This window comes from Gymnoscopelus microlampas, assembly GCF_963454915.1.
Source record: "Gymnoscopelus microlampas genome assembly, chromosome: 15".
Classification (NCBI taxonomy): domain Eukaryota; kingdom Metazoa; phylum Chordata; class Actinopteri; order Myctophiformes; family Myctophidae; genus Gymnoscopelus; species Gymnoscopelus microlampas.
The window spans coordinates 42,263,622-42,291,190 of NC_139952.1; the positions used below are offsets into that span (position 1 = coordinate 42,263,622).

Consider the following 27,569-nt stretch of genomic DNA (forward strand, 5'->3'; position numbering starts at 1 on the left):
CCTTGAGAGGGAATCGATAAAGAGCCCGGAACCGTTAAAATCCTAATACCCCCCCCATGCCCCCAGGCATTTTCAACCATGTAAAGAGAGTATTTTAATGCGGCCCACTCACATCGGACGCCAGCAGCTTCTTCAGAGGCGTGCCGGAGATGTTGGCGAAGTTCTCCACGAAGTTGCGCGGGGCCCGAAAGGCCCGCAGCACCTTCTCGTCCGCCCCGGACACGAACTGGAACCTCCCCACCATGGCCAGGCACTGCAGGTCATAGCCGTGGATCTGCGGCCGGGAGATCTCATGCCAGGTTCTCTGCAAGAGGTCAGGGAGAGCTATGAAGTCAATTAACCAATTAAGACCGGGAAAGGTAATTTTAGATTATAACCACCTTAACCATTATCTTATACTTTGGCTATTAAAAAATAGCAGATATACAAGCGCATGAGCTTGTAGATCTGCTATTTTTTAGAAAAATCTTGAATATTTGTGCAAATCTTTGAATACACTGTATATATATTTTTAAAGCGAACATTTGTAACTAAAATCTTTGCTTCTGGGGGGTCTCTGGAACAGCAAATTTTGAGATGGGTGTCCGCGGCCAAGAACATATCATTTTCGTGTCCTTGACATGAAAAGGTTTGAGAACCACTGATATTAAAGCAACATAGGTAAATGAAACAAAAGAAAAACTGTTAGGATTTCAAAGACATTTGTAGAATCCCCCAGAAGCAAAGATTTGAGTTAAAAAAATTAACTTAAAAATATATAGATAGTAAGATGTTCACGATTTAATTCTTTTAATAGCAGATCTACAAGCCTCCCTTTTCACATTACAACTGCTCAGTCAATAAATTATATATCTTTGTGTTTTATTCTGTTGCCCTGTATTGCACTTTGGTTGGATTCTGTCATGTTAAATGTGCTTTATGAACAAACGTTGAGTTGAGGATATACAGTAGAGGTCATTCCACAGACTGATCAATGACCATAGCAATCCAATCTTTTATTTTTATTTTTTTTACCACATGTGCAAAGTTATTTAATATATTGGATCTACTTTTGGACGCATAACCACATGAACCCTAGTGTCCTTATTCTGGCCATATCATAATAGGCAAACATTTGGCAAAAATATGTTAACATTCGGCAAAAATAGCTGACGTACAAGTTTGCAACACTTGCTTGTAAATAGGCTATTTTCACCAAAGAGATTTGGTTTAAATGGAAACGAAAGAGAGTGCCAAGAATAGGCTCCTGGGGGTTCCCGTCAACGAAGTGGTTAAAATGGGGATCTATTTAAAAGGTCTTACTTTTCTTTTTGTTCAACAACAAACTGCATTTAAAATACAAAGCACCTGGTCACAATATGTCGTCTCACAACAATGAGTTGTATCCCAAATAGTAAATACTTGTATACTGTATGTGGAGTAGATAGGGCAATAGACACAAATGTAAGACTAGTTAGAATACAATAACAGAACCATGTCAAACAGTTCCCTGAGAAAAAAAACTCAAGTTCCTAATCAAAAAGAGCCACGCCATGCAAACGAAACAAAAATAAGGAAGCTTGCCGACCTGAAACAAAAAAAAGGGAACTTATAGAATTGAAAGTAAAGTAACCCTAAAACCATCTTCATTTCACAGCAGTTGTCTGCATTCCAACATCGAGTCAACATGTCGTTCCTCCTCATGCTGCTGTTGACTCTCGCCTCTCATTGCGATGGAGAAACCCCTGCGATGAAGCTCATTTTAACCGACAAGGCGCTTCAATACGGCGCACAAGTAGGACCTGACTTGTTGTGTCAACAAATACAGGCGGTAGATATTCCAGAGCAAAGTGGAAGCGTCAGCCTCAGCGTGCTCGGAGACGTGGACTACGTCCTCAAGTGGATGAGTGTCGTTGAATGCGAATTACCCGAACCTTCTGTACAGTTCGACGAAGCAAGGACGGGACTCACGATGGCAGTGGACGACCTCGCCATCACAGTGTCCGGTAGCTGGTTCACGCACTACGCGTTCATCGACGACGGTGGTACGTTTCAGGTGTCGCTGTCGGGCGTTTACGTGAGTTCCGGGGTGACGTTGGGGGCCGACTCCGAGGGGCACCTGACCGTCGCTGGCACCTACTGCTCCGCGGGAATCGGGGATTTGAGCATAGACTTTGAGGGCGGAGGCAGTTTTCTGTTCCAGCCGTTCGTGAGTGAATATCAGGACACCATTAAATCCAAAATTGAAGAGCAGATCTGTCCAGGATTCTGGCAGGCTGTTCAGCGTGCGCAGAGTCAACTAGCTGCGATGAGTCTTTCCATCGCAGTGGGCCCCGATGTGGTCATGGAGATCCCACTCACCTCTGCACCTGAAGTACACAGTTCAAGCCTTAGTCTGGACTGTAAGGGGGAGTTCTACCATGCTCAGAATCCTAGAGAACCACCGTTCCAAGCCAAACCTTTCATATTGACCCCACAAAGCAACTATATGGTGCAATTTGGATTTTCTGAGTTTGCAGTCAACTCCGCCTCCTACGTCTACTCTTCCTTCAACGAAGCTCGAATCAACGACAGCATGATCCCAAAGGCTTCTCCTGTGCGCCTCAACACCACTTCCTTTGGGATGTTCATCCCACAGCTGCCCAAGATGTTTCCCAACATGCTCATGGAACTGCATGTGGACGCCAGAGAGGTTCCCATGTTTAGCTTCGTCTCTGACATGGTGGAACTAGACGTCTTGGCCATGGTCAAGGCCTTCGCCATCTGTCCAAACAAAACCATGGTCCCTCTGTTCAAACTCAGTGTCGATGCCAGCTTTAGCCTCAAAGTCTTCGTCTCCGAGGGGAAGGTGAAGGGCTCTGCGACGATGAGCAACTTTACCATGGCCCTGGTGTCCAGTGAGGTGGGGGGGTTCCAGATCACTGTATTGGACAATGTTGTGAAGATGGCTGTGAAGATGGTGGTGTTGCCTAAAGTGAATGACATGCTTTCCCAGGGTTTGGCCATACCGGTCCTCCACAATATTCAACTGGTTGACCCTGTGCTGCTGGTCAAGGAGGGGTTTGTGGTCATTGCTTCAGATTTTAAAATCTAATACATTAGCTGGATGGCAAGTACTAATCCAATCAAACATAATTTTGTTTTCTAGCGGATTTATTATAGTTTCTGTTTAATCCATTGTTTATACTCACAATCAGAGGATTGACAAACATGAAAACATGTAAATAAGGTTGATTTAATAACGTAACCATAACACAGTAGCTTTTTTGATTGATTGATAGATTGAATACTTTATTAACAGTTTGCAGATTGTACAGAGGCACGGTTTACAAAGATTGAAGGATAACACAAAAAAGCCCTGTTTCCATTGTGGTACCGTGTATTCAATTCATAAAGAAAATCAGGAGTTAGAGCAGCCACTTGGGAATCCGACGTATTCCCGGTTCAATCCCCGGCTCCCCCTGGGTTAGTGTCGAAGTGTCCTTGAGCAAGACACTGAACACCTAACTGCTATCTGTGTGAATGTGTGTGTGTGTGTGTGTGTGTGTGTGTGTGTGTGTGTGTGTGTGTGTGTGTGTGTGTGTGTGCGAATTTAAAGCACATTTCAAAGTGCTTTGGATAAAATCACCATATTTACCATTATACCGTTTACCGTATTGTTGCTGCCCTTATGCACTCAGTTGAAAGTGGGACTTACAGGGAAATTGACAAACATCATATTAGGTCTTATCACATCCCTTACTTAAAGGGACACAGTGTAACCATGATACTAACAATCTAAAAACGATCAGACTTTAAATCGTTGAGATGAGATTCAACGTTGACCACCAAAGGTTTTATATCGTTGCTGTCAGGCGGACTCATATGTCTAAAACTGTTACTTTTCAGGATTCAAATTCTAGAGTATCAAAAGTAGCTTTGTGCCTCGTTTCGAGCTTGTAGATCTGCTACTTTTGATACTTTTGTGTGACGTTGTAGTGTGATCAAGTAGGGCATTAATTGTCCTAAATAAACAGAAAAAGTTAGAATATGGAGATACGAGGTTTCTGCCCGACAGTGACGACATGGCAGACGGGATGTTCAAGTTAAAGCATTCAAGTGGATCTTCTGGTTGATGAGGTCAGAGGCAATGCGACGCGTTGTGAGCTTGTAAGTGTGCTATTTTCAAAAGACTTATACACATTTTAGACGGGACATTCTTTATAACTAGCACTTTTACTTTTGGTACTTTAAGTATATTTTGATGCCAATACTTTTGTACTTTTACTCAAGTACATTTTGATGACCGGACTTTTACTTGTAACAGAGTATTTCTGCATTAATGTATTGATACTTTTACTTAAATAAACAGTACTTTTTCCACCACTGGTCAGAGGTTATGGAACATGGGCAGAAATTGTGTAGCGACTGAATTAAAACAGCCCAATGATAATTTGATTTTAACATTTTGAAGATTGTTCCCCTCTGTACTGTATGTATACAGTGTGTTCTTCCTTTGATTATGCATAATTTATATGTACTGTACCCTTATGTTTATGTAAATAAATACCTTTACTATTTGTATGTGTTTCTTACTTTTTAAGTTGCTTTGTGATGTCTTTATATACAGTATATGTACTGTGTGTGTGTGTGTGTATATATATATATATATATATATATATATATATATATACACATACATACACACACACTGTGAATTCAAACAAAAAACACCCATGCATGCTTGCAATCTTGTATCTACCACCGAAAAAAATTGATATCCCACATGGCCAATTTCCAACGTTGAGGAGGATCTGCAACCACAACTCTGAGTTCCATACACAATGTCAACATAATGACTATAAGCTGTAGGTGAAAACACTTTGTTATAAGGGCTTATAAATGTCTTATATTCTAACAATGGCACGTTTATTATAATATTATTAACACTAATAGTCTTATTAGCACATAATGTTAATAATAATCATATACAGACTTATAAAGGCTCATTACGTATTAATTAATGCTTATTACGAGCACCTTGATATAAAGCATTACTCAAAGGGTAAGTGGTAACCTGGGTACGTTATGTCATTTCATATCAATTAGTTACAGTGGAAATACAGGCACTTGTGCACGTGGTGGAGCTAGAACAATGGGTTTGTGAGACAAAAGACCATTTTGGAATAGAAGTGTAGTCAAGTCATGCAACAGGCACATAGAGTAAAGGACGGTGAAGTAACTAAGTGCATTTACTCAAGTACTGTACGTATAAGTACAATTTTGAGGTACTTTTACTTTACCTGAGTATTTCCAATTGTCTATACTTTTACTTTTACTCCACTCAGGAGGCAACTATTGTACTTTTACTCCACTACAATTATTTGAAAACTTTAATTACTATTCAGATATAAATTATTATAAAACATACATTAACCACTTCAGCCCTATTTTATACCAAGGCTATTTCAAAATAGCCGATCTACAAGCTCACAACGCATCGCATCACGACGCGTTGTGCGCTTGTAGATCTGCTATTTGCAAACATTTTATTACTTTTACTTTTGGTACTTTAAGTACATTTTGATACTAACACTTTTGTACTTTTACTCAAGCACATTTTGAATTCCGGACATTTACTTGTAACAGAGAACTTCTACGTTGCAGTATTGATACTTTTACTTAAGTAGAACATTTGAGTACTTTTTCCACCACTGATACAGTACCAATACAGTATATTTAGACTGTGAAACCTATTCATGTGTGCTTCCGTCTAAGAGGGAAAGTACAAGTTCCCCATTATTTGTATTTGTTTATATAAAACAAAATAACTCAGACCTGAAACCCAACCCAAAGAAAGAGGAACTTGAAATGGGGGAATTGAATATAATGCACTACAACATTTCAAAGCAGTCGTCTGCATTCCTCCGTCGAGGCAACATGTCACTCCTCCTAATTCTGCTGCTGACCCTCACCGCTCATTGCGACGGAGAAACCCCTGCGATGAGAGTCACCTTAACCGACAAGGCGCTTCAATGCGGCAGACAACTCGGAGGCCAGTGGATACGGGAAAAAATAAAGACGGTAACTATTCCACCGGTGAGGGGAAACGTCTTCCTCTTTTCCCTTGGAAATGTGCTCTACATCCTCAATGGGATGAGAGTCACCGGATGCAGCCTAATGAAAGAACCTTCAATACAGTTTGATGAAGGCGGCAGGGGTCTCAGGATGGTGATGGATGAACTCGATGTCACTGTGAGCGGCACCTGGAGGACGGTACTACCACACCAAGACTTTGGCACGTTTCAGCTGTTCCTGTGGAAGATCCATGTGAGTTCTGGGGTGACGTTGGGGAACGACTCCGAGGGGCACCTTACCATCAACAGCACCTTCTGCTCTGCCGGATTCGGGGGTTTGACCATAACCTTATCTGGCATGGGCAGTCAGCGTTACCAGGCATCCGTGAGGCAATATCAGGCTCGCATAAGACCTCAAATTGAAAAGAAGATCTGTCCAGGATTCAGACTGTTGGTTCGAGATGTGCAGACACGGCTAGCTGCAATGGCTGTTTCCATAATGGTTAGCCCCAATGTGGTCATGGATATTTCCCTCACCTCTGCACCTGAAGTACACAGTACAAGCCTTGGTCTGGACTGGAAGGGGGAGTTCTACAACGCTCAGAATCATACAGAACCACCGTTTCATGCCAAACCCTTCATATTGACCCCACAAAGCAACTATATGGTGCAATTTGGCTTTTCTGAGTTTGCAGTCAACTCCGCCTCCTACGTCTACTTCTCAGGTGGATTCCTCCAAGCTCAGATCAACGACAGCATGATCCCAAAGGCTTCTCCTGTGCGCCTCAACACCACCTCCTTCGGGACTTTCATCCCTCAGCTGCCCAAGATGTTTCCCAACATGCTCATGGAACTGTATGTGGACGCCAGAGAGGTTCCCATGTTTAGCTTCATCTCTGACATGGTGGAACTAGACGTCTTGGCCGTGGTCAAGGCCTTTGCCGTCTGTCCAAGCAAAACCCTGGTCCCTCTATTCAAACTCAGCGTCGATGCCAGCTTTAGCATCAAAGTATTCTTCTACCAGGGGAAGCTGAGGGGCTCTGCGACGATGAGCAACTTTACCATGGCCCTGGTGTCCAGTGAGGTGGGGGGGTTCCAGATCGCTGTACTGGAGAATGTTGTGAAGATGGTGGTGTTGCCTAAAGTGAATGCCATGCTGTCCCAGGGTGTGGCCATACCCAGCCTCCACAAGATTCAACTGGTCAACCCTGTGGTGCTGGTCAAGGAGGGGTTTGTGGTCATTGCTTCTGATGTTAAAATATAATGCATTCACAGTGACTTGTGTGCCTTGGGGAGGAGGGGGGAGGGAGGTAGCTGGCTGGCAAGTACTAATCCAATAAAACAAATTCCTTCTCTAGTGGGATTTAATATCATTTCTGTTTAATCCATTGTTTATACTCACAATCAGAGGATTGACAACTGAAAACATGTAAACATGTGTGCGTGCGTGTGTGTGTGTGTGTGTGTGTGTGTGTGTGTGTGTGTGTGTGTGTGTGTGTGTGTGTGTGTGTGTGTGTGTGTGTGTGTGTGTGTGTGTGTGTGTGTGTGTGTGTGTGTGTGTGTGTGTGTGAGGGTGAATTTAATGCAGATTGTAAAGGGCTTTGGATAAAATCGCTATATGAATGCAATTTACCGGGATATTGATAAACATCATATTGTGTCTTATCATATCCCTTACTGAAGGGGACAGAGTGTAACCGTGATACTAAGAATAGTCAAATAATCCAACTTTAAAGTCGTTTTTTTGTTTAAATAAAAAAATAAAATGCTTTGAGCCAATCAAAAGTAATTCCTTTTCTACGGGGATGATACAGGGATAATGAACTTGAATAATATATGAATAACAGTATATACTGTATATATATGGTACTGTATGAATCGAATTAATCGAATGTATACTTTATCAGTCGCTATTGTACTCCCAATAAAGCATTCATTGTTAAAGTCCATGCACGCTTGTATTCTGTTTCTGTTTGCAAAGTTATTCACATGGATTAAAACAAAAATAAAATCTCACGACTGAACATTTTTGTATGGCCAAGTCATAATGTGCAATTTGTAAAAACGGTGTGAAATGAGCCCACACACACTAGCACTGATTCCTAAACAATTAACACAATACAGTCAAATTAAGAGGTTTTAGTAACATTGTCACACCGAAAATAGCCTATCCTCAAGCTCTCAATGTGTTGCAGACGCATTGAGAGCTTGTAGATCGGCTATTTTCGCTGTGCAAAATGCTTCCACAGAGACTGAGAACAGTCGGGGCGACTGACAACTTGAATCCATGTATTTAATAAGTCTTAATCTTAGGATATACTTTTGGATGCACAACCACATGAACCCTAGTGTCCCTATTTTTGCCAAAATATGTTGACAATAGGCCAAAATAGCTGAACTACAAGTTCACAATACTTGCTTGTAAAGAGATTTAGGTTTAAATGGAAACAAAAGAGTGTGCCAAGCATAGGCCCCTGGGGGTTCCCGTCAACCAAGTGGTTCAAAATGGGGATCTATTTACCAGATCTTACTACTTCTTTTTGTTCAACCACAAATTACATTGAAAATACTTAGTATCTGGTCAGAGTACATCATTTCAATGAGATGTATTACACATTCTTGTATAGGTGGAGTAGATAGGACAATAGACAAAAATGTAAGACTAGTTAGAATACAATAACAGAACAATGGCTGGCTGAGAGAGAGTAGCACCCAGGATTACAAGCTTAGGCATTGGCATTGCGTGAAAAAAAATTGGGTTACAAAATCGTGGGATAAAAATGTAAAAAAACAAAAAACTAAATAACAGAACAATGTCAAACAGTCCCTGGGGAAAAACTTGAAATTCGAGTCAACATGTTGTTCCTCCTCATGCTGCTTTTGACTCTAACTCCTCATAGCGATGGAGAAACTCCTGCGTTGAAGCTCATTTTAACCGACAAGGCGCTTCAATACGGCACACAACTAGGAGCCGACTTGTTGTGTCAACAAATACAGGCGGTAGATATTCCAGAGCAAAGTGGAAGTGTCAGCCTCAGCGTGCTCGGAGACGTGCACTACGTCCTCGACGGGATGAGTGTCGGCAAATGTGAATTATGCGAACCTTCGGTACAGTTTGACGAAGAAAGGACGGGACTCACGATGGCGGTGGACGACCTCGCCATCACGGTGTCGGGTAACTGGCGGAGGAGCTACGGGTTCATCCACGACAGCGGTACGTTTCAGGTGTCGCTGTCGGACGTCTACGTGAGTTTCGGGGTGACGTTGGGGACCGACTCAGAGGGGCACCTGACCGTCAACGGCACCTTCTGCTATACGGCAATTGGGGATTTGAGCATAGACTTTGACAGTTGGCTGTTCCAGCCGTTCGTGAGTGTATATCAGGATACCATTAAATCCCAAATTGAAGAGCTGATCTGTGCAGGATTCAGGCAGGCTGTTCAATGTGTGCAGAGTCAACTAGCTGCGATGAGTCTTTCCATCGCAGTGGGCCCCAATATGGTCATGGAGGTCCCACTCACCTCTGCACCTGAAGTACACAATTCAAGCCTGGGTCTGGACTGTAAGGGGGAGTTCTACCACGCTCAGAATCCTACAGAACCACCGTTCCATGCCAAACCCTTCATATTGACCCCACAAAGCAACTATATGGTGCAATTTGGCTTTTCTGAGTTTGCAGTTAACTCCCTCTCCTACGTCTACTCCTCCTTCCTCGAAGCTCGAATCGACGACAGCATGATCCCACAGACTTCTCCTGTGCGCCTCAACACCACTTCCTTTGGGACATTCATCCCTCAGCTGCCCAAGATGTTTCCCAACATGCTCATGGAACTGCATGTGGACGCCAGAGAAGTTCCCATGTTTAGCTTCGTCTCTGACATGGTGGAACTAGAAGTCTTGGCCGTGGTCAAGGCCTTCGCCATATGTCCAAACAAAACCCTGGTTCCTCTGTTCAAACTCAGCGTCGATGCCAGCTTTAGCCTCAAAGTCTTCTTCTCCCAGGGGAAGGTGAAGGGCTCTGTGACGATGAACAATTTTACTATGGCTCTGGTGTCGAGTGAGGTGGGGGGGTTCCAGATTACTGTACTGGAGAATGTTGTAAAGATGGCAGTGAAGATGGTGGTGTGTGATGGTGTGAATGCCATGCTGTCCCAGGGTGAGGACATACCTAGCCTCTACAATATTCAACTGGTTGACCCTGTGCTGCTGGTCAAGGAGGGGTTTGTGGTCATTGCTTCTGATGTTAATATAATGCATTCACAATGACCTGTGAGTCTTGGGGGCGGGGAGGGGGGGGGGGGTAGCTGGCTGGCGAGTAGTAATCCAATCAAACAAATTCCTTCGCTAGTGGGATTTATTAAGTTCTGTTTAATCCATTGTTTATACTCACAATCAGAGGATTGAAAACTGAAAGCATGAAAATAAGGTTGATTTAATAACGTGACCACAATGCTGAATCTGAAGTATTCACTGTTCAATGTGTGTTAAATCTCTGCTGGAATGGAATCCTGTAACACATAGGACAAGCTCCGGTGACTAGCTCACGCTAAAAGGTCCCCAAAGTAAAGACTGAACTGGGGAAAACAGCCTTTTGTTTTAGTGCCCCAACCACTTGGAATGACCTAAAGCTTAAATGTAAGATCTGTTCCCTCATAACATATGGTCAATTTAAATCTTTGATTGCAGACCTACCCACAAGTGTCTGCAACTGCTTTTGAATTTACAGGAACATTTCTGTTTTTGTTTTGTTTCCGTTTTGTTTTATCATTGATATGAATATTGATGTGAAAATGAAATTGTACTGTGATGTATCTCGACGACACTGAAAATGAGGGCAACCTCAATGTCATTCGAGAATAAATAAAGGTTTGAAATGAAATGAAATGTAAATCCCTGGCTCCCCCTGGGTTAGTGTCGAAGTGTTCTTGAGCAAGACACTGAACCCCTAACGGCTCCCGATGAGCAGGTTGGTGCCCTGTGTGTGTGTGTGTGTGTGTGTGTGTGTGTGTGTGTGTGTGTGTGTGTGCGTATGTGTATGTGTGTGCATGCGTGCGTGCCCTACTGCCCTCACGTACTCAGTTGAAAGTGGAATTTACAGGGATATTGACAAATATCATATTGGGTCTTATAACATCCCTTACTGAAGGGGACAGTGTGTAACCCTGATACTAAGAATAGTCAAAACTATCCAACTTTAAAGTTGAAAAACTTTTAAAACATAATACAAAAAAAAACATTTTGAGACAATCAAAAGTAATTCCTTTTCTACAGGGATGATACGGGATAATGAACTTGAATAATATGTATATATATATGGTACTGTACTGTATGAATCGATATACTGTATACTTTATCAATCACTATTGTACTCCCAATAAAGCATTCATTGTTAAAGTCCATGCACGCTTGTATTCTGCTGTGTAAAAAAACATCCAATGCCATCCCTGATTTAATATATAAAGTATATTCACACAAAGTGCAAGACAGAGTATCCAATGTTATTAGATATATTAATACAGACGGTGATCACTCAAAAGTTAACAGAGCATCTATTAATTTGAACTTTTTAGCATTTCGAAGTACAGTAGCACTGTGCCTCTGAGTCAAAACAGCGGGTTAAATATCGTCTGTCGGGTGGAAACCTCATAGAGAACGTCCAAAATGTTAAACTGTAAACACAAATAATAAAACTAAATTCGGGTTCCCCGTTATAAATTTCCATGGAAACTAGGACACGGTTTGCTTGGTTCTTCTCCCGGGAATGCCGTCTCCCGGGATTAAACCCTAGTATACCGTATGCCACACATGCACTTGTGCACTTGACTGACCACATAACTTTTTTTCGAGAGCAGTGCCTATATGGGGTTTTTCACCACTGAACTCAGATGTGCATTCATCTTTGTACTGAGGGGTTTATAATATGATATAAGAATAATTATTAGCCCTAGAACTCGCACTAGGGCTGGGCAATTAACCAAAAATATATCGAAACCGAAATTTAGAACCAATAACCCACTTAATCTTGCTGTGATGTAGGTCAATCGATTTTACATATCTTATATAACCAACCATGAAAATGTTTTAATATATTTTTATAAAGTTATATAATTGACTAAATCGATTAGCTGATTAACCCTGCATTATAGTCTTGTTTAAAAAAAATAATCATTTATTAATCGAGGCAAAAGTGTGAAATAATTGTGATATTGATTTGAAGTCATATTGCCCAGCTCTATTCTGCAATGCAACACTACAACATCCCTGTCTATGTGGTTGGGTTGTTGACACACTGTTCTTACTGACAGTCTGATCACATCCACACACACACATCACAAGTCAACTCACGTGGCATATTCCAGTAACTGTTGAGTAAATATTCCACGTTGTCCAGACAAACCAAACAATAGAGTGAATTGATTTTGGAAGAGGGGACACTGAGAGGTCCATCGTAGGCAGACGACTTTTGGACAGAATGTCCTCTGCTCCATCAAGGGAAGAATCACTCCAGTCTCAAACATGTGACCATCGATAATTTTTAAATCTTTAATCTTTCAAATTAAGCTTTAGATATTCTTGTTTAGGTATTAGATTTTGGTAGGCATGTGGGTTTTTAGTTAGGTTTTATCTAGGTATGGTATTCTTAAAAAAAAACTATTCTAGGTAGCTTTTTCATGTTGTAGCTGTGGTGTATTTGTATGTGGGACTACGGATGTAAATGAGCTTCCGGCACATTTACATTATATCATGTTTATTGATTGTAATGTTCATTAATCCATTAAGACCTGGAACGCATCTGTGTCATTTTAAGATTTCTTTGGCACCAAGCGCTGCACTATGAGCTTGTAGATCTGCATTTTTTTTTTTATCGTGGAAAATGTGTGCAAATCTTTGAATATATTATGTTTTAAAGCAAACTTTTGCGGGTCCGCGGCCAAATACATATCATTTTGGGTGGTCCTTGACATGGAAAAGTTGGAGCACCACTATAGCAACACACTGTTAGGATTTAGAAAACATTTTTAGATGATTTGGCCGCGGACCCCCTATCTCAAAATGTTTTGTTCCAGGGACCCCCCAAAAGCAAAGATTTGAGTTACAAAATAGCAGATATACAAGCTCATGGCTTGGCACCGAGTGCCGCACTATGAGCTTGTATATCTGCTATTTTTGAATAGCCCAAAGAAATAAAAAATGACACAGATGCGTTCCCAGATCGAATGGGTTAATAATGTGCACTGTCCCAGAAATAAACAAATGAAGTAAAGAAGTTGTCAAATAAATAACACCAAATACTAGGGGTGTGCCGATACACTAATTTCACGAAACGATACGATACGATATTTGGCTCACAACTTCGATACGATTTCGATACGATACGATACGCACTTTTTTTATTATGAAAATATATGGAGGAGAAAAAAAAGAAAATGCAAACAAATAATTCTGTTTTTGCATTATTCAGACATGCAAACTTGTAGCTTTTCAGCTACAATAGCCGTTTTGAATACAAATAGTATGACACCTGGCCCGAAAAAAAAACATGTTGTCACTCTTTTCACTTCGGGGCCGTTTGCATGCCTGATTATTATGATTGTAAAAAAAAAAAAAAAAAAAAAAAAAAAAATTTTTTTTTTTTCAAAAACGATAATTTTTTTTTCCAAAACGATACATATCGTCGCGAAAACGTATCGCGATATATCGCGGGACGATATATCGGCACACCCCTACCAAATACTGTCCAGCCAGTGAGCTGCAGGGGAAGCATTGCAGATGCAACCCAGTTGCTGGTAAAAGGGAAGGGATGATGAGGGCCTTGTTGTGTTTTTTACCTGCGTGCCGTCTGCCCTCCTCCAGGGAGTGAAGAGTCTGGTGGTCTGGTCCGAGCCCACGCTGATCAGGAAGTCCCCCTCGGGGTCCCAGCTCAGGTCCTGGACAGCGTTGAAGTGGCCCGATATCACCACCCCTGGACTCCAGTCCCCCTGGATGCATGCAGGCAGGCAAGCAGAAGGAGGACCGTTATGGTACCCATCACTGTACTCTTTATGAGAACGCAGGCTTATCCTCTCTCTCTGTGAGGCGTGATAAGCACTGGTATCTGTTTATTTTTAATCTCAGGAATGCTCCCCCCATACTGTATATTTGTGATATGTTGGATCAGAACCCTAGTACCCACCAGACCCGTTCGAGTGACTTCCTGACGCTCTGCGCATACAGAGCTAGGCAAGGCAGCATTCTCTGTTAGTGCACCATCTGCCTGGAATGAGCTTCAGAAGTCCCTAAAATCAGATTGCTGCCCTCATTGGGTCAATATAGAGCAATGGTTTCCAGCACCTTTGTACCAGACTGTAACTGTTTTATTTCATTTTCCTGTTCTTTCTTTGAAATGCTGAGTATTTTCTATTCTCTGATTATTCATTAGTATTGATGTATGTAAATGCATTCCTGTCGATTATGTTGATTATGTTGTATCTCGGCTACATTGAAAATGAGGGCTTGCCCTCAACTGTACTCCGAGTTAAAATAAAGGTTATGATGATGATGATGAGGAGCAAACGGTTGAGGTGTCAGTTGCGTAACTCAAACGGTTCCCAAACTGCGGTTCGGGACCCCCAGAGGGGTCCCCACAATATGATTGTTTTTCATATAGTTGTAGTGGAGTAAAAGTACAATATTTGTCTCTGAGATGTAGTGGAGTAGATGTAAAAGTATAGACGATTGGAAATGGTCCAGTAAGGTTAAAAATAGGTGCTGCACTACAAGCTTGTAGATCTGCTATTTTTCAATAGCCAAAGTATAAAATACGGATAAAGGGGTTAAAATGATTATTGTGACGCTTTATTAACTAATTTAGCTGGGGACCCCCTGGTATCCCCCCCAAGGACCCCTGGGGGTCCCCGGACCACACTTTGAGAACCAATGGCATAATTCATATCTCACTGGGGGTCCTTGAAATGGAAAAAAGGTTAGGAAGAATAACTGGTTTAGAAGACAGCGCAAAAAAATATGAGTTGAGACAATTATCACTAAGATGATGTTAAATCATGACCGAAATAAAGAAGTAAGTAAGAAACTAAATAAACTAAACTAAACTGAACCAGCAGGTCCTTTTAAATGTTCCTACTGTACTTTCACTGAGTTACTCATCCAAATCCATAACATTTCCTTCAAACGTTTCTCTTTAAATAGATGTTCTGTTTAATAAAGTCTTTATTCCTAGAGGGACCAGCACCACCACCACCACAGCAGCCAAACAATGTTGTTCTACAACACTGTACAATAAACATAATAATAATTATAATAACCTCTAACACAACACAGCGCTTTGTGAGGCAGGCTAATTTGCATATTTTGACATTTTGGCGAATTAATATCTGCTGCACATGCAGCACACTAGTGATATTTTGTATGTATTATATAATTTACATTAAAACGGGCCTATTTTCAATGCAAGTCGTGTTCATAATCTAGTCTTTATTGTCCCATAGAATCCGACACCATCCATTAACCTATTGAAGCCTGAGGTTCCGATTCTACAAATGTCTTCTTAACAGTTTTCTGAAAAACGTATGTTGCTATATCGGTGGATCTCAAGGACCCCCAAAATGTATTATTAGTATTTGGCCGATAGCTTGTAGATCTGCTATTTTTGAATAGCCGAGTATAAAATAATGGTTTAAGTGGTTACACAGATGCGTTACCGGATTGAATGGGTTAAAGGAATTGAATCTCTGGTTTCTTTGTTATTGAATAGAAAACTGCATTAAATACTATATGCTTCATTGAGTGCAGTCGGTACCCCAGGGGTATATATAATACTACTTTATCAAATATCTTCAGTGAAAGTTTACGAAAGTTGACGATCTACAAGCTCACAACGCGTTGTGAGCTTGTAGATCGGCTCTTTTCACCAAATGTTCACCCCAAAAATAGGGATGCTAGGTTTTGCAGGATGTGTGTGCGTGTGCGTGTTCGCGTGTGCGTGTGTGTGTGTGTATGTGTGTGTGTGTGTGTGTGTGTGTGTGTGTGTGTGAGAACCATGTCAGTCATGTTCCCCACATGGATTAAAGCAAAATCAAATCTTACGACTGAAACATTTTTGTATGGCCAAGTCCTAATGTAAGAATTGTGAAACAGTGTGAAAGGTGCTACAAGCTCACAGCGCGGCACAAAGTGTTCATCGATGCAAGCTTGTACATGTAATATTTTTAAGATTATTGGAAAATATCGAAAAGGTTTGGACATTTTTGAATAAGACTTCTGCGGGTCCCTGGCACAAAACCTTTTCAGATGGGGATCCGCGACCAACTCCTTCCTCGAAAAAGCTTGAGAACTACTGGTTTAATGAGTTTGAAATATAACACAAAAACTTTAAACCTATGGCAAATGCTGGGCGCCCAAAGACAGTGGTTCTCAAAGGCCAGGCCCCCATTTCATGTTCACTGTAATCCATTTTTGAATATATTTACAATACAAATAAAATGATCAGTTCTATTCTAACAATAATGTTTCAATATCGCCATCAAATCCATTTCTCATGTACAATTATGACATTTTCAATCATATCAGGTCTCCCCTTGGACAGAAACTTTTTTTTTTTGTAATTAATTAAATCAGGGGTCTTCAACGTTTTTCAGGCCAAGGACCCTTAGCTGAGAAAGAGATGAACCAGGAAACCCCACTACATATTGTATAACATTGTGTCGCAGATTTTTGACAGCACAAACACTAGTGTGTTCTCAGACATTTAAACACTTAAACCCTCAGTACTTAGTAAACTTGATCTTTCACTCTGTACTTAGTCGGGTGTTTTTCTCTTTACACCAAACCTCTGTGCCGAAAAGGCACAGAGGCTGCGAGGTGATGTGAGCTTGTAGATCTGCTACAGTATGTATGGCGATTGTTCCCCTCAGAATAGGGATTCTAGGGTTCCATTAAAGGTTAATTTTATTTTATTTTTTCTGTCTCTGTCACACAAAGATTTGGAGACCCCCCTGTAGTAACTCTGAGGACCCCCTCTGTTGAAGACCCCTGGTTTAAACACGGGGTCGGGGATATATAAATATAACTACCCAATATTTTTCAAATAAAAATCTATTCAATCAATATATAAATAAAAGACTTGAAACCTCATCTCATCAAAAGTGTGTATTGTATTGTATTGTAGTGGTGGAAAAAGTACTCAAATATTTTTTGTTAATATTCATTAAATACTCAAGTAAAGAAAGATATGTCAAAATTGTACTTAAGTACAGTACTTGCGTACACGTACTTAGTAACTTTACACCACTGGTATTTTTTACCATGTGAGAGTGGAAGGCCCTCCTCACCTGTTTGTCCTGGTTGTGGTACCAGAGGTGCAGCGCTCCGTGGAAGGCGTGGGCCACCATCATGGATCCGTCCGGACTCATCTGGCAGCCGTAGAAACCCAGAGTGTTCCCACCAACCTCCCCTACACGCACCTGGAGGAGGAGAGAGAACCAGACCTGGGGATTAGTTATGGATCGGAGTCAGTGGTTCCTCATCTAGAGCAGTTTTTGTTCCCAACCCTTTTCATATCAAGGTCCATTATTTATTCGGCATTTGAGCCATAGAACCACCGTTTGATGAGATTTAGACCCCCAGACCCAAAACGTAGAATATTTTGTTGTCGTTGGATACGATTCTGACGACAGGTCAGCGTTGATCAAAATAACAATTATTTCATTAAGTAATGCAGATGTTTAACAATAATGTAACTCTTGAGAGCGTAAAATGAAACCAAATGGACCCGTAAGGGTCCATTTGGTTTCATTTTACGCTCTCAAGAGTTAAAGATCTATAACTATAAGGGTCCATTTGGTTTCATTTTACTCTCTCAAGAATTAAAGATCTATAAGGGTCCATTTGGTTTCATGTTCCACTCTCAAGAGTTAAACATCTAATAAGGGTCCATTTGGTCACCAACTCTCCATCATTTAGCTGGGGACCACCTGGAACCCCCTCAAGGACCACTGGCGGTCCCCGCACCACTGGTTGAGAACCACTGATCTAGAGCAGTGGTTTTCAAACTTTTTTTGTGTCAAGGACCCCCAAATTGATAAGTATTTGGCCATGGAACCCCATCTGAACATAATGTTGTGCCAGGGACTACCCAGAAGAGAAGATTATTTTGTGAAAATGATTCCAAACATTTTCAAGATTTTTCAAAATGTTTCAAAAATAGCAGATGTACAAGCTCGCAGTATATCACCAAATGTATAAATGGATAGAGAACCCTTGAACCTTGAGAAAACGGCAAGTTTGCTCAATCCAAAGCCAGCTTTCCTACTGATTGAGCTCTCGACAAATAAACGCTCCAGAGGCGACCGAGCCTTTGCTGCAGCCGCCCCGAGGCTCTGGAACAGCCTTTCTATTCCACATAAGAGCCGCTCAGTCCATAACCACTTTTAAAACACTATTGAAGACCTATTTCTTCTCACTGGCCTTTGAGCAATAAAGCCGACGCTCCACGACCATTGATCCTACCTCACTGTGTTCTGCTATGCACTTTTTAATTAGTAATTCGTTTTTTCTACCATAAATGTCTTGTATTTTTTTGTATTTGTATTGTATTTTTTCACTGGATGTATCTTATTATTGTCTTATATTCGCTGTGGTGTACCGCACTTTGGTTGACTTTGGTCATTGTAATGTGCTCTATAAATAAAATTTGAGTTGAGTTTGAGTTGAGCTTTTTTTTAGAAAACAAAGCTGTGCTATACACGTTCACGTCGAGAACTCAAGATAATAAGATGAGATAAAATGAGATAAGAGGAGATTAGACGAGATAAGAGAAACCACTGTTGATCCCAGAAGGGAAATACAGGTATCATAGTAGCAACAGCTGTGAGACATTTGACAAACATAAGAACAGATAAGAGGAGTAAAAGTCAGGAACCAAACCACGATAAATGTGAATAAAAAATAAAGTACTGAGCTGCTGGCCCTACAGTACACATCCACACTGGACTGCTGAGTCAGTGAAACGGTGAACATTATGTACAGTCTATCAATAATTATAATATCGTCTCTGTCGGGTGGAAACCTCATTATGTCCAAAAAAACTATTATTTTCAGGACTCCAAAATAGCAAAAGCAGCAGATCGAGCTTGTAGATCTTGCTACTTTTGATGCTTTTGTGTGACGCTGTAGCATGATCAAGAAGGGCATTAATTTTCGAAAAAACACAAAATGTTAGAATATGGAGATAACAGGTTTCTGCACGTCAGATCTGAGCCAAGTCTCCTGCAGGAGGGGCGTCTGAACTTGACGCCTGTCCTGGACAGAGGTCTCCGCAGACATAAAAACAGATGATGATGATAACACTGTCGTATTACTAAAGGTCTTTACACTACTACTACTACTACTACTACTACACTATTTATATACAGTTGATAGTTGATGCCTTTAATTCATTGGTTCTTAAAGTGGGGTCCGGGGACCCCCAGGGGTACTTGAGGGAATTCCAGGGGGTCCCCAGCTATATGAACCAAATGGACTCTTATGGGTCTGTAACTCTGAGAGTTAAATTGACATAGATTTTACAATATAAATTGGGGTCCCAGAGATAGAGATGCCATTAAATGGGGGTCCGTAGCCTTATGCATGTCAAACTGGGGGTCCTTGAAATTAAAATGGTTGAGAATCACTGCTAGAGCCGTAAAAATCTTCCTACTGTATATCGGGGGTCCCTGGCTTATCTTTTCAAATGGGGGTCCGCGGGCTAATAAGTGTCAATTTGGGGGTCCTTGACATGAAAAAGTTTGAGAACCACTGCTTTAATTCACAGAGAAAGTCCACTTTGTACTGAATAAAAAAATGCATTCCTTTTATCACAGAATAATGTGTGTGTTCTGTGTGGATGTACTCATGACACAAACAATAGTTTGAAGAAAGAAAAAAAATGGCCACATTAAAAGGTAGGGAAAGTGATATTTGTTGGTTGAAATAAAACGTATTTTTTTGTTAAAACGTTAAAGCTCTACATTGTGATAGTAATCATCGCTGTAGAGTGTTTTTTCAGTAGCATGGGGTCTCCTCGACTCTCCACCTCTTTAAAAAACAGAAAATACATTTTCTGTGCAAGGTGGATAAAATCCTTGTAATATCTCACTTGGGGTAAGAGATATCGTATCTGTCGGGCAGAAACCTCAAATGTCCAAAACTGTTACTTTTCAGCATCCAAATTCAAAGAAAAGCTCAAAAAGCGGCGCTGTGGATCTGCTAATTTTGATAAAAAAATAGTTAAAATATGGATATAAGAGGTTTCTGTCCCCGACACCAAATCTGCCATTTACTGCAGCACGACACCACACAACTAAGAATAAATCAGGCTCACGGTGGATAAAAATCCTTGGAATTAAATCCAACTTGTGGTAGAAGATATGTTGTCATTCCCTGGCCGACAGGAGGACAATTAATAACCCACAGTCCTCAGGATGGCAGATGGAGACGCAGGGAGTCAAATGAGGCCAAGCGTCCCAGATGAAAGATGATGCTAGATGTTTCTTAGCCCATTCAATCCGGGAAACGCATCTGTGTGTCATTTTAGATTTTTGAGCTATAACCGTCAAAAATAGCAGATATACAAGCTGTAGATCTGCTATTTTTTTTGAAAAATCTTTGAATATATTTAAGCGAACATCTTTATCTCAAATATTTGCTTCTGGGAATCCCTGGAACCATTTTTTTTTTAAAGATGGGGGGGTCCGCGGACAAATACATACCATTTTGGGTGGTCCTCGACATGAAAAAGGTTTTAAGCACCACTGAACATGTTTTTTTTTCAGAAAACTGTTCCACCAGAAGCAAGGATTTAAGTTACAAATGTTCGCTTTTAAAACATATATATATATCCAAAGAATTGCACCAATTTTCACGATTTAAAAAAAATAGCAGATCTACAAGCTCATATATACAAGTATATCTGCTATTTTTGAATAGCCCAAAGAAATCTAAAAGATGACACAGATGCGTTTCCCGGTCTTAATGGGTTAAAGAGAAATCAATTACACTGTGGCCTCGTTTCACTTTATTCCTCCGATGATGCGGTAATGACAGCCTATTGCACTGACTGGCTGCACCGTATCACATTAACCCATTCAATCCGGGAACGTGTCCACTCGGTGCACTCGGTGCCGCGCTATGAGCTTGTAGATCCGCTATTTTTGATTTTTTTTTTAAATCGTGAAGTTTTGTGCAAATCTTTGAATATATTTTAAAGGGAACATTTTCAACTCAAATCTTTGCTTCTGGGGGGTCCCTGGAACAACATATTTTGAGATGGGGGGTCCGCGGGACAAATACATATCATTTTGGGGGTCCTGGACATTTGTTTTTTTGGGGATTTTGAAGACATTTGTAGAATCCCCCCCAGAAGCAAAGATTTGAGTTACAAATGTTCGCTTTAAAAAACATATAATATTCAAAGATTCGCAAAAATTGTTACGATTTTTCACGAAAAATAGCAGATCTACAAGCTCTTAGTGGGGTACTGCTATGAGCTTGTAGATCTGCTACATTCTTTCCCGGTCTAATTGGGTTAAACAAATAAAAGGACAACCTCCAAGAGTTGAGGGGGGGGGCTTATACAAAAACAATTAGATTTGGGTGAGAGAACCCCTGTGGTTGTCTTGGTTGGCCTTCAATCTAATTTAACAAAGTGTTCTGTAATAAATGTCTCCAACACAGGTCAGAGCCAAACTAATTAAAACACAGTCTCAGTCTACGTTCTCGTCACCTGAACACAAATCATTTTTGTTCCTATTATTGTGGGCCAGAACACGCTCTGCTAAGCACTGCAGTTTAACCTTTGGGGCATCCAAATCTCCACATACCCCAAGGGGGTCCTCAGTGTTACTACCAGGGGGGGCCACCAAATCTTTGCGTGATAAGACTTTTTTTTTTTTACATTAACCACTTGAACCGTGGTATCTCTATTCAGGGGAGAACTTTAGCCAACAATTGCAGATCTACAAGCTCACAACACCTCGCGCTGCAAGGCGTCATACGCTTGTAGATCGGCTATTTTCCGGCAAAGACGTTTGGTGTAGAGGGGGGGGGGGAGAGCAGACCAAGTACAGAGTGAAAGGTCAAAGGTTTAAGTGGTTAAATGAGTGAAAGTACACATTAACATGAATCCAACGTACTGCTCATGACAGTGCTGTTAAACAGGTCTATGAAGCTATCTATGAAATCTATGAAAAGGTTTAATCTGCAACACGATTGATGAAATATGTAGTGGGGGGTCCCTGCTTCATCTCTCTCTCAGCTAAGGGGTCCTCGGGGTGAAAAAACATTGAAGAACCCTGCAGTAGACAAACCCATTTTAAACAGGGACAACTATTGCAGGGCAATCCATATAGTCCCCCTGAAACAGTAACTGTGATTGTTTTTTTTTTGTGGGGGGGGGGGGGGGGGGGGCAGTGACCTGCTATTGGTATGTGATTCACCAATTCACCAATGTACCAAGTTTGGGCATCCTTAACTCATTCAATCTGGGAACGCATTTGTGTCATTTTAAATGTATCTGGCAATAAAAGAATAGCAGATATATGTGCGGCACTATGAGCTTGTAGATCTGCTTAAAGAGAACATTTGTAAGTTTAGTTCTGGGGGGGTGGGGGGTCCCTGGAACAAAACATTTTGAGATGGGGGGTCCTCGGCCAAATACATATCTAAAAATGTTTTCTAAATCCTAACGGCACAGTAAGGTACTGTACTGTATGTTGCTATTTCAGTGGTGCTCCAACTTTTCCATGCCAAAGACCCCCAAAATGATATGTATTTGGCCGCGGACCCCCCCATCTCAAAATATGTTGTTCCAGGGACCCCCCAGATGCACAAATCGGAATAAAAAAGATTTGCTTTAAAATAAAGATTTAAACAAATTTTCACGTTTAAAAAAAATAGCAGATCTACAAGCTCATCGCGCGGCAGACAGTGCCGCGCGATGATGATTTTTGAACAGCCAAAGAAATCTTAAAATGACACAGACGCGTTCCCGGTCTTAATGGATTAAGAATGAAGCACAATAGTATTACATTACCGGGTAAGCAAAATTCTCACTGAATTCAACAGCAGACAAAGGGCACCATAGAGGTGTTATCTGCAAAATGCCAACCCTCAATGTCAATTTACATCAGTAGCTTACGTCATCTAGGAATCGTAATGCAGGTAAGTGAAATGGCTTGAGACAAGACTTCAAATGAAATCAGTCTCATCCCGTCCGTGATGAATGGTTCGACTTGACCTTGAACCACCAAACTGCACCATAAATGAGATATTGCCAGTGCTTTTCTGCCATGCATATTTTTCAAGGGATAGTTCACCCAAAATAATACTTTTTTTCTATCGATGAGTCACCCCATGGAGACTTGAATTCATGGATATTTTTTTTGTTTTTGTCGCATTCCTAAGCCAATAATTTGATGACCAGTGGACCAGAAGGCAGCGGTTCCGGAAGGAGACACAAAGCAGACTCTTTGTGTATCCTACCGGAACCGCTGCCGCTCATCAAATTATTGGTTTAGGAATGCGAGAAAAATAAATCTATGAATTCAAGTCTCCATGGGGTGACTAATCGATAGAAAAAAAGTAATTTAAGGGGTGAACTATCCCTTTAGGGTTAAGACATGCTAGGAGCGCTACTATTCCGTTTCAACGTCCGGCGTTTTTGGCGGAGCAACAAAATAAAGAGAGTTGGAGCTGCACACCCACAAGCAAGCACATCATTGGCCTCATAGTATAATTGCCTAAGTCATATGTGAAGGTTATTGCTTATTGCTCCCACCCCTTCTCCATCAATAATAAATATCACAACAAGCTTCCGCGCTAGTCAACTTCTATCTATATAACAAAATATATAGATAGAAATTGACTAGCACGGAAGCTTGTTGTGATATTTATTATTGATGGATATGGGGTGGATAGAATAAGGAGCAATAAGTCATGCTTCTTCTCACTCCTTTTAGAATATGCATTTTTATTATTACGTTTATTATGTTATTCTGAATTATTTGCTTGCATTTGTTATATTGTTTTAAATATTGCCTTATTAGAAAAATAACTTTTCAATTCAAGGTTTTCGGAAAAGAAGAAAAAAGAAGAAAAATCACTATCTGCCCAAGTCATCTCTTGACTTATGCAAGAGTGGACACGGCACCTTTCTGTGGACACGGCACCGTAATAAATGGTATATACTATGACGTGTCATGGCCTTGTGGTGTGATTTGATGCGGGTGAAGTGTATTTATTGATTGTACAGTTTCAGAAACATGTCAGGCACACCGAGGTTCATGCTGTTGGGGGAATCTGACATGATGTGCCTTTTTGTGAGAAGCCATGTCTACGCCACACTCCAATTGATGGGCAATCGATATGAAAAGTTAATCAGTTGCCCCATGACCAACCTTTCCACATAAGATTGGTGTAGCTGAGTAATACTTTGATACATTTGGGGAAATTGGTCCTCTCCCCGATATTTAACACACCCTAACAATTAACCCATTCAATCCAGGAACGCATACTGTGTCATTTTAGATTGTTAGCTATAACCGATATTTTATACTTTGGGCTATTCAAAAAATGACAGTGCAGAGTTTGCCGGCTATGAGCTTGTAGATCTGCTATTTTTGAATAGCCAAAGAAATCTTGAAATGACACAGATGCGTTCCTGGTCTTAATGGGAAGTCACTGAGCAGCACCCAGAGATCAGCTCCCTGCTCTAATAAAGTTCAGTTATTCCGTGCCCCATGGCCAAACTTTACAGAAAGTTTCATGCCATTCGATCCATAGAATTTGGTGATATCCCCCCGAAAAAAGAAAGGCACAATACCCATAAACTCTGTGGGGTGACATGTCCAAAAGAGGAAGTTTTTTTTTTCAATCTCTGCCATGTTGAAGACATAGTAAAGCACGGGACGCTCAGGTCGTATGGGGGTACATTACCTGCCCACCACCGCAGAGAGCTAGTGTGTTACGTCCTCCAAGTGACGTTTTTTTTTTTTTCGTAAACAAATCCGCTAGTTGATCACACTACAGCGTAGTTTTGATTTCGTCGACTAAAACTATGACGAATTTTTTTTGTCGACTTTTTTCACTGACGAAAACTAAATAAAAACTAAGCTATGATGACTAAGACTAAACTAAACTAAGACTAAATATATTGACTATTTCTTCAACAAATAAAAACTAGACTAAAATGTTAGTGAGGGACTAGTGGAGAAGAGATCCAGTAGAACTAAAAGACAAGTCATTTTATGTTTGGTTGCGCTCTGAAAATAGCCGATCTGCAAGCTCACAACTTAGATCGGCTATTTTCAGCACGCAACCAAGTGTAAAATCAGCCATTACGACACCATCAAGGCACCGGCAAACATTCATTTTAGTCGACTACATCAACTGTAGATTCAGTCGACTATAATCTTATGATATTTAGTCGACTAAAACTAGACAAAAACTAAAACATTTCAGATGACTAAAATATGACTAAAACTAAATGGAATTTGATTCAAAAGACTATGACAAAAAAGGAATTTAAAAAATCTGTCAAAATCAACGCTACTACAGCGCCACACAAAAGTATCAAAATGTAGCGGATCGAAGCAATGCGTTTTAAGCTTGCAGATCTGCTACTTTTGAATTTGAATCATGAAAAGTGTTGGACGTGTGAGGTTTCCACCCGACAAGAGACGACATCAGAGGAGACACAGGGTTGTCTGTGCTCGATACCAACTGTAGGGGTTAGCTGACATGGGACTACGATACACTGGCAAGTGTGAACTGGCATAACGACTAAATTGGGGGTAAAAAAAATATATTTAAAAAAAGTTAATACATAGTAAAACTTGGTTACATACTGTAACTAATGATGTCTTGCAACACATTGCATTGTAAATGGTAAATGGTGCATTTATATAGCGCTTTTATCCAAAGCGTTCTAAATTGTGCATTACATTCATCCATTCACTCATTCATACACCCACCGATGGCGGAGGAAACCATTCATGCAAGGCACCAACCTGCTCATCGGGAGCAATTAGGGGTTCAGTGTCTTGCTCAAGGACACTTCGACATTAACTCTGGGGGAGCCCGGGATCGAACTGGGAACCTTGCGGTTCCCATGCGGCCACTCTACCCCTGAGCCACCGCCGCCGCCATTGTTTGTTTGTTCATATTAAGCAATGTATGCTTTATCTAATAGGTTTATAGCAGATTTGACTTTGACTTAACCACACTTATTTAGCACTCTAAATGAAGAGTGAAGGCTGGCTGCTAATCTGCATTACATTCGTACCTGTGCAGGAACATGCGTGGTTTACAACAACGCAAATGTGCTATAGCAGAAAGACGGGGTAGGAGGAAATAGGATTACGACCCAATAATAGCATTATGCCGTAATAAGAGCCTTTTATTATGAAAAGTAATGGGACCACATTTGTCACTTTCATGGTTCTCGCTGACAGTAATGTCCTCACAGAGAACTGAAATTACCAATCAAAACGGAGCCAACGAACAACATTAACCCATTTAATCCAGGAACGCGTCCGTGTCATTTTAAGATTCTAAAAGATGCAGATCTACAAGCTCATAGCGCGGCACCGAGTGCCGCGCTATGAGCTTGTAGATCTGCTATTTTTGGAAAAATATTGAAAATTTGTACAAATCTTATATATATATATTAGATTAGATATATTTTTAAGCAAACATTTTAACTCAAATTTCTACTTCTGGGGATTCTACAAATGTCTTCTAAATCTATTTTTTTTAAACGTATGTTGCTATAATATCAGAGGTTCTCAAACTTTTTCATGTCATGGACCATCCAAAATTATATGTATTTGTCCGCGGACCCCCATCTCAAAATATTTTGTTCCAGGGACCCCCCAGAAACAAAGATTTGAGTTAAAAATGTTTGTTTTAAAGATGTGCATAAATGTTCATGTTTAAAAAAAAAAAAAAAAAGCAGATATACAAGCTCGCTATGACCTTGTATATCTGCTATTTTTTAATAGACAAAGTATAAGATAATGGTTAATGTGGTTCAAATCTAAAATGACAGATGCTTTAACTCTGTCTTAATGGGTTACCATGGTCCCCCAGACCAAACACTCATAATCAGCATCTCTGGGCTGTTTTCTCAGTGATTATTCTATCCATTACTTTTGGGATTGATCAGATCATTGAGAAGTGTGTTTTTTTAGGGGTTCAAAAAAAGATATCATTTGTTTTCTTAAATACTATAAAAGTAGCTAATGGGAGGGGGGGGGGGGCGGACCACGTCACTCTGACTCAGACATAACCATAAACAAACCCGTGGGCTTGTAGATGGGCTATTTTCACCAAGTGTTCGCCCATTATGAGTATGACATGCCCAGAATAGGGGGTTCATGAGGTTACGACCACAGCAGAGACAAAGGCATCAATTATTTCAACTGGCCTCACAATAATTAGCGGCTCCTGCCGTAGCTGAGCGACGTTGTCCTTTGAAGGAAAAACAAAAATCTAATTATACGT

General features: G+C 40.7%; 3 protein-coding genes across 3 annotated transcripts in view; 2 read left to right on the forward strand and 1 right to left on the reverse strand.

The window, feature by feature from the left end:
- Positions 1 to 27,569, reverse strand: part of elp2 (elongator acetyltransferase complex subunit 2) — a gene marked incomplete at its 5' end in the record, with an annotated part of 103,505 nt that overhangs the window by 36,758 nt on the left and 39,178 nt on the right. Inside the window, 3 exons of the mRNA XM_084080930.1 lie at positions 113 to 304; positions 13,865 to 14,014; positions 17,363 to 17,494. Coding sequence (XP_083937056.1) covers positions 113 to 304; positions 13,865 to 14,014; positions 17,363 to 17,494 — 474 coding nt within the window. The remainder of the gene's footprint in view (positions 1 to 112; positions 305 to 13,864; positions 14,015 to 17,362; positions 17,495 to 27,569) is intronic.
- Positions 1,650 to 7,299, forward strand: LOC311061214 (uncharacterized protein; the record flags this gene model as incomplete). The annotated part of the gene is made up of 2 exons (XM_084079768.1): positions 1,650 to 3,068; positions 5,795 to 7,299. Exons 1-2 carry the CDS (start codon positions 1,667 to 1,669, stop codon positions 7,297 to 7,299), a joined length of 2,907 nt encoding a protein of 968 aa, XP_083935894.1. The 5' UTR covers positions 1,650 to 1,666.
- On the forward strand, positions 8,892 to 10,301 carry LOC311061215 (bactericidal permeability-increasing protein-like; the record flags this gene model as incomplete). The annotated part of the gene is made up of 1 exon (XM_084079769.1): positions 8,892 to 10,301. The coding sequence occupies one exon, from the start codon at positions 8,892 to 8,894 to the stop codon at positions 10,299 to 10,301; it is 1,410 nt and encodes a 469-aa protein (XP_083935895.1).